Source organism: Scophthalmus maximus, chromosome 12, assembly GCF_022379125.1.
Source record: "Scophthalmus maximus strain ysfricsl-2021 chromosome 12, ASM2237912v1, whole genome shotgun sequence".
Classification (NCBI taxonomy): domain Eukaryota; kingdom Metazoa; phylum Chordata; class Actinopteri; order Pleuronectiformes; family Scophthalmidae; genus Scophthalmus; species Scophthalmus maximus.
In genome coordinates, this window is record NC_061526.1 from 10364015 (window position 1) to 10374938 (window position 10924).

A 10924-nucleotide genomic window follows, 5' to 3' on the forward strand; every position below is an offset into this window, starting at 1 on the left:
AGCAAAATAATCATTGATATTTTTGACAACAGCATCAGATGTTTAATCAAAAGTCATGTGACCTTACTGACCTCGAGGTTTTGACGTTTTGTTTCATCTTTTTGGGAGGAAAGTTCTGAATATATTATTTGAGGGCTACATGGACAATTTTACTTATCATTGATCACTATTTCATATTTTAAATGCAGGACTTTTACACCGCGGTGTACAGGTTCCAATTTAAGCTTTTATTTTGGAACGCTTTTTATTTGCGTGATGACGTCACTTCCAGTTGTACGTACACTGACGGAAGCCGGTGCCATGTTGAGGAAATCAGTTCTGGACGAAGTTCACTAACAAAAAGTGGGATAACAATAAAACATAAATCAGATTTCGGGTGAACATGGAGGTAAGAGTAGTTGAAATTAGACACTTTTGATTTAATAAAGAGTGAGCATCGTCTTCGTATCTGATGATCAACTACAACACGATATTTGTGGTGTTGTGACGAGCGGCCTGTTTCCTTCATGACTCCTTTTGTAATATTAATATTAATATGACTTGACTTCCTCTAGAGCTCCCTGTAGAGACACCTGGGGGTGGGTGGTAATTTATTTATAATTATGACAGTAATAATTTTAACAAAGCGCTGGTGTCAAGTGTTCGAAGCTGCCACCGGAACTTCAACAGCTTGTTAAATATTAATTCAATATCATCCCACAGATTTAATGTTTATTAGTTTTATGTCTTTAGTTGAAACATAAAGACATTTTAATAAGTTACCAGCTGCTTTTCAAACGCGACCATGTTTGATATAAGTGGAACTGTGACAAGCTGCTTCCGGGCGTAGGTTTCAAATTAAAATCGTGAAATATAAAACTATGTATTCTATTTTTAAAATCGAACAGTTTTGACACTGCTCAATTTAATTTGGGTATTAAGAAGTTGTGATTAAGTGTTTGAATTGAGGTAGGTAATAAATCCAACCAAAATATGACAGACTTTAAACAATAAATTAAATTTGAAATGTAATTAGTAATAACTGTGGAGAAAACAGTCAACTTGTAATAAAGTAGTGAACTTATAATAAAGTAGTGAAGTATCATCACAGTGTCAAAGTTGAGTTGTAATATATTTTGATATCGTCGTGGTGTCAAGATGAAGTGTCGGACCTGGTTCATCTTTTTGTTCATGTTGTTGATTACTAGTTGTTCTGAGTCTTAGTGTTGTCGTGTTGTGGCCCCTGGCCCTTCCTCTGTCAGTGGGTAATGTTGTGGCTCCTGGCCCTCCCTCTGTCAGTGGCTAGTGTTGTGGCCCCTGGCCCAGCCTCTGTCAGGGGGTAGTGTTGTGGCCCCTGGCCCTCTCCCTGGCCCTTCCTCTGTCAGTGGGTAGTGTTGTGGCCCCTGGCCCGGCCTCTGTCAGGGGGTAGTGTTGTGGCCCCTGGCCCTCTCCCTGGCCCTTCCTCTGTCAGTGGGTAGTGTTGTGGCCCCTGGCCCTCCCTCTGTCAGTGGGTAGTGTTGTGGCCCCTGGCCCTCCCTCTGTCAGTGGGTAGTGTTGTGGCCCCTGGCCCGGCCTCTGTCAGGGGGTAGTGTTGTGGCCCCTGGTCCTCCCTCTGTCAGTGGGTAGTGTTGTGGCCCCTGGTCCTCCCTCTGTCAGGGGGTAGTATTGTGGCCCCTGGCCCTCCCTCTGTCAGTGGCTAGTGTTGTGGCCCCTGGCCCAGCCTCTGTCAGGGGGTAGTGTTGTGGCCCCTGGCCCTCTCCCTGGCCCTTCCTCTGTCAGTGGGTAGTGTTGTGGCCCCTGGCCCTCCCTCTGTCAGTGGGTAGTGTTGTGGCCCCTGGCCCGGCCTCTGTCAGGGGGTAGTGTTGTGGCCCCTGGTCCTCCCTCTGTCAGTGGGTAGTGTTGTGGCCCCTGGTCCTCCCTCTGTCAGGGGGTAGTATTGTGGCCCCTGGCCCTTCCTCTGTCAGTGGGTAGTGTTGTGGCCCCTGGCCCTCCCTCTGTCAGTGGGTAGTGTTGTGGCCCCTGGCCCGGCCTCTGTCAGGGGGTAGTGTTGTGGCCCCTGGTCCTCCCTCTGTCAGTGGGTAGTGTTGTGGCCCCTGGTCCTCCCTCTGTCAGGGGGTAGTATTGTGGCCCCTGGCCCTTCCTCTGTCAGTGGGTAGTGTTGTGGCCCCTGGCCCTCCCTCTGTCAGTGGGTAGTGTTGTGGCCCCTGACCCTCCCTCTGTCAGTGGGTAGTGTTGTGGCCCCTGGCCCTCGCTCTGTCAGGGGGTAGTGTTGTGGCCTCTCGCCCTTGCTCTGTCAGTGGGTAGTGTTGTGGCCCCTGGCCCTTCCTCTGTCAGTGGGTAGGGTTGTGCCCCCCCCCCGTCAGTGGGTAGTTAATACTTTGTGTTTTTGCAACTGAGCTTTCGAACTGTAAACAAATAAAATAAAGTTGTCATCTGATTTTATTTTGACACGCACGTCGTTCCACATCCGGCGGTGGTCTCTCGGAGTCTGATCCGTGTGTCTGGATCCATTGATCAGCCTGGCCCCGGGTCAACACGAAGCCCGGTCCGGGAACTCGGTTTCTCTTCCGTCGTTGTCGTGATCCCGGGTCCCGGGAGCGTCGACAGCTCGGTCGATAAATGTCGGTCGGTGTGTCTGCTCGCCCCGGATGAGACGTTCGAGGACCGACAGAAAAGCGGGCGCTCAGTGAGGAGACCCGACTGAGCGATTAGTCCGCAGAGAGACGGGCCACGTTACCTCGGCAGCTCGGGGCGAACCGACAGGATATTTTCGGCTCGGTCGCTGACAGGCGCGCGCGCGCTCCGCAGGTGTCGCGGGTGTGACCGAACACCTGAGCGGTGTCAGTAGAAACTCGGTTCGTCTGATCCACCGATCAGCGTCACGGAGCCACGACGCCGATGTGAACCGGGACGTTCCCTTTACGTGCTCGTGTTAAAGAGCGTCACTGTCACGTGAGGCTGTGCTGAAAAGATGGACCTGAATTTTTATTCAGATTTGACGGACGGTACCGGGCCGCACGACGGGGACCCGGAGTTCTTGGACCCGCAGTCGTTCAATGGATATGACTCTGACAACAAGGTGACTATAGCTAACTGCTGTCACCCACACAGGGGCGGTACTTGAACGCACCCCAGCTGTCTGCTCACTCCTTCAGGTCTTTTGGTTCTTGTGGCCCGGTACTTCTGGGCTGGGTCACGTGTGGGTGGGTGGGGCCTTCAACGACCTGTGTTCTAACGTGTGCACCTGAACGTTTCAGTTCCCGGGAGGCAGCGACAACTACCTGACGATATCCGGCTCCGCGCATCACTTCCTGTCCTCAGAGGTAGGCCTCACCTTTCATCCTGTGGCGTTCAATGTCTCTCTGACTGTGGGTCATCACTGTGTGGGCTCATGCCTGGTGATAATTATTACACTGCAGCCATGTGACTCTCGGTCCTGAAGCATGAAGTGTTAAACTGCCATTGAATAACCATTTAAATCATTTATTAATATTGTGTGAAGTGTACATCATTACAGGCAACAGTGTGTGTGTGTGTGTGTGTGTGTGTGTGTGTGTGTGTGTGTGTGTGTGTGTGTGTGTGTGTGTGTGTGTGTGTGTGTGTGTGTGTGTGTGTGTGTGTGTGTGTGTGGAACTGTCTCAGTCTCTAGCCTCAGATCAGACGTTTGTTCTCACTGACATACTCACATTTTTTAGTGTTCCACTAAACCCATCGACCTCTTCAACCTCGCTGGATCCGCTGGTGGAGTATGAACTGTTTATCTCACACACACGTTGAATCTTCTCTTTAAGTAAAGTTGTTGAAAGATCTTTGTTTTACAGGTCCTGTATTTTACAGAGAATTTTAACAAAACATTCAGTTAATTGCCAGGAATCTAGAATAAAGACCCACGCCGTTACATTATAAAGAGTTAGACACAGTTTTATTATAAAGGACAGACACTCGTGGTTAGATTTTAATTTTTAAGGGGAAATATACAAGGAGTACAAAACTGTTCATAAGTCGGCGTCAAAGATCGGATGCGCTGGAGGTGATGATGGTCACTCCACGCTGTAAAACATATTTCTGTCTTAGTTTCCACTTTCCCACTAAAATAAGGAAGCAACACTTTAAAAAAATAATAATATATATATATATATATATATACAAGAAATTGTTTGTCTTTGAAGGAAACTGAATATAAAATATTTTTTACTTCATCTCTTGTATTCATTCTATAATTCACTGATCAGAAACATTTGAGGATAAATAAAATAAAGGACCTGTAACATGAAGAGTGACGAGGTGTCTTGAAGAAAAAACAAGCTTCTTTTTTCAAATCAGAGTGAATCATCACATACCATGTCGTAATAAAATAAAAACTGACGGATGACGGACGCGTCAGTGAATTGTTCTGTAAAGCTACAGCAACATGATGAACATGGAGGAACAAATTGAAGCAGATCATAAAACTGCATCAGAATATTTTGCAGGAATGACGATATCATCAATACTTAGTAATATGATATAATATTATAATCAACTCCAGCTCATCGTGCGGCCAAGTCTTGTCGACTCTGGACCACAACGTCCAGGTCGTCGAGCTTCACTGAGTCACAGTGATGCTGGGTAATTGTTATCACGAAGGTGTTTGAGACATGTGAAGTAGTTGCAGTTTCATGAAATATCATAAGGACCATGAACATAGCTCGTTAAATGAAACTGGTGATGTATTATAAAAGTTCATATTCATTGAGATGTCCTCTCCAGACCTTCCACACTCCCAGCCTCGGAGATGAGGAGTTCGAGATCCCTCCCATCTCTCTGGACCCAGACTCCACCCTCACCGTGTCCGACGTCGTGTCCCATTTCGGGGAGCTGTCGGACACCGGCCACTCCAACAGTGTGGTGGTACCCAGGAACGCCGTGGTCGAAGGGGACGACCCCTCCTTCGCCTCCACTTTCGTGAACGCCCCCTCGCAGGGGCTAGAGCACCTGAGTCTAGGAGTCATGACCCAATCGGGAGGAGGAGCTCTGCTGGGCTCGTCTCTGGGAATGGTGAGGAGCAGCAAGACTTCTGAACTCTCTGTTGAACGATCCACTGACACTTTGTCTTCCTTCGCTCCTCCAGGACCTCGGACATCCTATCGGCTCGCAGTTCAGCAGCTCGTCTCCAGTGACTATCGACATCCCGCTGGTTGATATGAGCCACGGCCTGTTGGGGTCCAACCAGCTGACCACTATCGACCAGTCGGAGCTCAGTGCTCATCTGGGACTTGGGTTGGGAGGAGGCAACATATTGCATCGCCCCCAGTCGCCTGAGCACCGGCTGTCGGCCACGGCGTCGCCCGCCAGCTCGCTGCAGGATGATGATATGGATGATTTTAGAAGGGTGAGCCTTCATATTTTTGTATTTGTAAAACATTTCAAATTTTCAGGCGTTAAACCCGCAATACATTTTGTATCCACTTGGGGGCAGTGGAAACAACATGTGAACACAACAGTGACACATCATCACCATCACGTGGTCAACGAGCAGATTCCTTCTCATATTCTTACTCTGTGAAACATCCGAGTCCTCCGCTGCTCAATGTTCTGCTCAGTTTCCTGGTTCATCCACAACAATCACCTGCTATAATTCATGATTCATTTTGGTTCACTGCTGTGGATTTAATCTCTGACCTCTGACCCCTTACCTCTGACCTCTTACTGCAAGTTGTGGTTTATTCATTTCTCTGTACAAGTTTTATTTCTCTTGTTTTTCACTCACTCATCATAAAGAGTCCAACAAATATGAAATTAAATTGCTAGTGATAATCTCTCAAATATGATTGTGGAACAGTTCAAGGTTTATACAACAATAGAAATTAAAATGAGAGATACCTTATTTATAAACTGAACTTTAGTTATTGTAACGTTCCTTGTTAAAAATGATTTGTTTGTTATTCAGAGCGTCCTGGTGGATTCTCCCATCTCTCTGGCCGTCTCTCCCGGGGTTATCTCCCTCGACCCCTGCTTGTCCGAGTCGCCGCTCTGCAGCCCAACCTCCAGCGCCGGTCCGACTGTGGGACGGAAAGGAGCTGGAGGATGGAAGAGGGGGAAGAAGAAGAAAGACCCCAACGAGCCTCAGAAACCTGTTTCGGCCTACGCGTTGTTCTTCAGTGACACGCAGGCGGCGATTAAAGGACAAAACCCAAACGCCACGTTTGGAGAAGTTTCTAAGATCGTGGCGTCCATGTGGGACAGTCTGGGGGAGGAGCAGAAACAGGTGAGAGTCAGCTTCCTGTCACGGAACGACAGAAAAGTTTTCAGTTCTGGAAAACGAGATTTTAAAAGTATCCTCGCTCATGATTCAGCTGCATGAAAACATAACGAGATTTAAATATTAAATCTGTTATTTTTTCTTTTTTTAAATTCAGGTTTACAAGAGGAAAAATGAAGCAGCAAAGAAAGATTACTTGAAAGCTCTGGCAGAATATAAATACATCCAGAATTCTCAGGTGAGAAAAGATTTCATGACGTTTGTAGTTGATCTGATTTATGATTCATCTGTTGGCTGATTTCCATATTGTTTCTGCTGATTTGAAAACTTTTATTTTACCGAATGAACAAAGTAGTAAAGTGTTTACATTTTTGTTTATATTTTACTTTTTTATTCAACTTCCATATATTTATAATGAAGTTGATGGTTAAACTGTAAAATATTATATGTCTTTGTCATTAGATCTTAATAAAAAATGAATTCATGGTAAGTGTTGTAAATGATATTCCACGTTCTTTTCTCCTCAGGGCCACATTGAGGTGATGGACACGTCCCCGTCGCCTCCTCCGCCTCCAGCTGCCTCCATTTCCTCCGTTTCCTCGGTAACAGCTCCGCCCGGCTCCGCCCCCTCTGCCCGCACCACCAGGTCGCAGCAGTACAACCCAGAGGAGAACACCATCACCAACATCTGTACCTCCAACATCATCCTGGACCTACCGCAGGTCACCACGCGCTCCCGCACTGGCGCCATCAAACCCCAACCTCCGCCTGCCACCACCCCCCCGCACCCCCCCACCATCACCAAGATCATCATCAAACAGACGCAGCTGCCCTCTGGGGGCGTTTCCGTCACAGCGATGCCGGCCTCCTCGCCGCGGCAGCCGCCTCCACTGCAGCAGATGCAGAGCACGCCTCCTCCGCCTCGGCTGCAGCAAATGGTCCACACTCAGGCTCCTCCCCCTCTGCAGGCGAAGCCTCGAGCTGCCGCCACTGCTCCCCCGCCGCTACAGATCAAGGTTGTCCCATCGTCGCGTCAGTCCAATTCCAACACGCCGGTACTTGTGACGTCGCCAGGTGAAACGCCCACTTCCTCCTCTACTTCTGCGCTGCCGATGGACGTGGACAAGTCGGTTGCTGCGGTGACGGGAGAGGAAGTGGTGGAGGTGGAGGAAGGGGTAAGATCAGCAACAACACACCAAACAAAAATGGGTTGCCCAGTGCGAGGGATGCGGGACAGGTCATAAGCCCCACCACCTGATGTCAGGCTGCAGTACAGGTCATAAGCCCTGCCCCCTGGTGTCAGGCTGCAGTACAGGTGTTAAGCCCCACCCCCTGGTGTCAGGCTGCAGTACAGGTGTTAAGCCCCTCCCCCTGGTGTCATCACACTGATGTTTGTTCATGTGTTAATGTTTCTGATCACTTTGCTTCTCATTATTTATTTAATGATAAAACAAATGTCACGATTGACAGCTGACACTGACTCATGATTGTTTGAGCGTGTGTGGGCGGGGGCTCAACACCACTGTGGCTCCTAATGACATCACAGGTCAAAATGGCAGCATTTAATTTCTTCATTTTTTCTAAGTTGGAGGAGCCGTGTCATCATCGTTATTAAATCTGTGATCACACACTCAAATATTCCAGTCACCATCTCATGTGTAAAACTATATGTTTATGTCATAACTACTGTTTCCTGAGGTGGAGCGTTGGAGTTAAGTGTCTTGTTGTCGTCTCTCAGATGAAGGTGGAGGTGAACGTCGCCCCCGGCCCTAGTGTGACCTCTACCTCCGGTCTGAACGTCTGTGTTCGGGCCGGGTGCACCAACCCGGCTGTGGAGAGCAAAGACTGGGACAAAGAATACTGCAGCAACGAGTGTGTCGCCACGCACTGCAGGTATCGTCACTGATCAGATCGTTTGCCTGTGACACTGAGCGAGCTGACGTTTTCACTCTTATTAGCTTAGTGTAAAGACAGCAGCTAGCCTGGCGGTAATAAATCACCGCCTTGGGCAGAAAAGGCCCAATCATCTTTGATTGTATTTCTGAAAATTGTAAAAAGATTTTTTGGGTGAAACTCACAGGACTTTGACCGCGTCCAGTTCCAGTTCAACCTCTTGTGATCATACGTGTAGATGAATAACTCAGTTTCTGTTTGTTCTATAGAAACATGATGAATATGATGAAAACTCATTTAGACGTTATTAAATAACTGTCTTCTTCTTCAGAGACGTGTTCATGGCCTGGTGTGCGATCCGTGGGCAGAACTCCGCCACCGTCTCGTAGGGAGAGGACGGCGCTGACGGACGAGTGTTACACGGAGAGAAAACATGAAATACAAACGAACAGATCAATGACTCAGGTTTCTGCAGAGTGTTTGTCATGTCAGATGTGGAAAGTATCTTTAAAAGTGTTTTAATAAACTTTCCCGTGGCTCCATCATCTGCACTAATGGTTCTAGCAGAAAACGATTGAAGACGAATGAACAGAAGAAGAAACTCTGCTCTGCTGCTACAGACTTTCTAAAGATCATCTATTGTACATTTAGAATACAGACTTTTTATATGTACCTATTGTGTTTTTAATTATTTTGAAAAGAAAAAAAGTGCAGGAAGGAAATCATGACCCTGCAGATGTATTTCAGTCCATTATATTAATTTCAAAATGCATCTGCTCTTCCTTTTATGTTTCACTGGGGCTCGATCAGTGTGAATAAAATGTTTATTTGTTGGACGCTTTGCCGTCGAGGGGCGGTTGCTGCATCAGAGATCTAAACAGCCAACGAGCGATGAAGCACAAACGTACCAGAGGGTGAAATGTTCCAAAGAAGCAGTTTTGGAGCCAGATGCCGTTTGTCAACTTTAAAAAACAAGATGGGAAAAAAAACTCCATTCAAAGGATTTTACTTTGACAACGGGTGCTAAGATTCAGGAAAATAAAGAAGCTCAGAGGTTTTCTGTTCTTGTGTCCTGCTGAAATACAGTCAAGCCTTTTAATATGTGGTTCTTTTTGTTTCAAGACGAACATTTGTGTTGAAAATTACCGATTAAAACATCGGAATGAAAAGTCGCTGCAGCTCTGACAACATTACTTACTCTACGAGTTTCATCATAAACACTTAAATAAGGAACAACGTGTTTCATTTAAGGAATTAATTTAAAAAATCAAAGAGAAAACAAACAGTTCCCGGTCGGAAGAACTGGTGCAGTGATGAGTCGTTGATCCTAGATAAAATGGGATGTTTTTAATGGTGAAATAAAATATTTTATGTTTAATACATATTTGGTGATGCACATTTTGACCCAACACATTTAGGATTTGTCAAATCTTAACACATCACACCCTTTTCCCTTCTATTCCATACGTGTGTTTGTATATATACATATTAATGTAGCTTTAGTTCAAGGCGTTTAACAGAAATATGACAAACGTTCATGAATTGCATTCATAAAGACTACCTGTATTTATGCACAATCTCCTGGAACGTGCACATTACTTGACTTTTTCTATTTTCTTTATTTCTGATTAATTTTTACTACACTACATCCATCTGATTGCTCAGGTCACTCAGATTAATTTAACGCTGCATTTTTCAAGACCTTTAAGTCTTAAAGTTAAAATTATGATCTTCATACTTCCTCTGTGTAAACTGTTGTTGATAAAATAATATCATGTATCACATTCATATATCTTTTTGATACTGTCAGTAGAAGTCTGATAACTTCCTCCACCAGAAGTGTTGCGTTTGTAGCTTGATTAGAAATTTAAAGTTGATCATTCATATTGGTTTTATTTTACATGACACAATAATAGAACATGGACTGGATGAGTTTCACACTGGACCTCCGGAACCTCCGGACCCCCTAACCCTGCAGGACCTCCGCACCTTCGGACCTCCGGAACCTCCAGAAACCTTTGGCCCCCCTGGACCTGCTAACCTTCGGACCCCCAGGACCCTCCAGAACCTCCGGGCCCTCAGGACCTTTGGACCCTCCGGAAGCACCGGGCCCTCGGGACCTCCGGAACCCTCAGGACCCTCAGGACCTTTGGAACCTCCGGAAGCACCGGGCCCTCGGGACCTCGGGACCTCGGGACCCTCGGGAACCTCCGGACCCTCAGGACCCTCAGGACCTTTGGAACCTCCGGAAGCACCGGGCCCTCGGGACCTCGGGACCCTCGGGAACCTCCGGACCCTCAGGACCCTCAGGACCCTCAGGACCTTTGGAACCTCCGGAAGCACCGGGCCCTCGGGACCTCGGGCCCTCAGGGCCCTCAGGACCCTCAGGACCTTTGGAACCTCCGGAAGCACCGAGCCCTCGGGACCTCCGGAACCTTCGCTGCAGTTTGAATCTTCATATCTGACGTCAGTGGGCGTGTTTGATGACGGTGGCGGGAAAATCCTCCATGGCGGGAAAAAAAAGCATCGTGTGCAACACAAGACAGGGGGCGCTGTTGTCTCAAATGAGATGAAAATGCGCCACCAACCATAAAATATAATTAAAAAGAAACCGAAGTAGTAACTAATTCACCTTCATCGATTTATCTTTTTGTTTTCTTAATTTAACATGTATTGTTTTAGTTAGAGTCGAGCAAAGAGAAGATCATAACGTGTTAATGATCAAAGTCGATGTGAGGAGGCGGAGGAAGAGGAGGCAAGGAGGCACAGTGAGGAGAGAGGGAGGGAAGGGAGGAAGGGACGAGGAGACGA

The 10924-nt window shown here is 47.0% G+C and overlaps 1 protein-coding gene across 4 annotated transcripts; it reads left to right on the forward strand.

Annotated features, from left to right (window-relative positions):
• Positions 1 to 276: 276 nt before the first annotated feature.
• tox4b (TOX high mobility group box family member 4 b) lies at positions 277 to 9285 on the forward strand. Of its 4 annotated transcripts, none has more exons than XM_047336408.1 (10): positions 277 to 388; positions 3237 to 3302; positions 3675 to 3725; positions 4729 to 5016; positions 5090 to 5350; positions 5909 to 6226; positions 6378 to 6458; positions 6748 to 7395; positions 7959 to 8113; positions 8445 to 9285. In XM_047336408.1, the coding sequence occupies exons 1-10, from the start codon at positions 383 to 385 to the stop codon at positions 8500 to 8502; spliced, it is 1932 nt and encodes a 643-aa protein (XP_047192364.1). In that variant the 5' UTR covers positions 277 to 382; the 3' UTR covers positions 8503 to 9285. The 4 variants fall into 4 exon arrangements, with proteins under 4 accessions (XP_047192364.1, XP_047192365.1, XP_047192363.1 ...); XM_035618299.2 differs by lacking the exon at positions 277 to 388 and adding an exon at positions 2250 to 3058; XM_047336409.1 differs by lacking the exon at positions 3675 to 3725.
• The last annotated feature ends 1639 nt before the right edge of the window (positions 9286 to 10924 follow it).

Coding starts and splice junctions, on each gene's coding strand:
- tox4b (XM_035618299.2), top strand. CDS start 2,951: ATGGACCTGAATTTTTATTCAGATTTGACGGACGGTACCGGGCCGCAC. Junction 5,351..5,908: donor ATATGGATGATTTTAGAAGG/GTGAGCCTTCAT, acceptor TTTGTTATTCAG/AGCGTCCTGGTGGATTCTCC. Junction 8,114..8,444: donor TGTGTCGCCACGCACTGCAG/GTATCGTCACTG, acceptor CTTCTTCTTCAG/AGACGTGTTCATGGCCTGGT.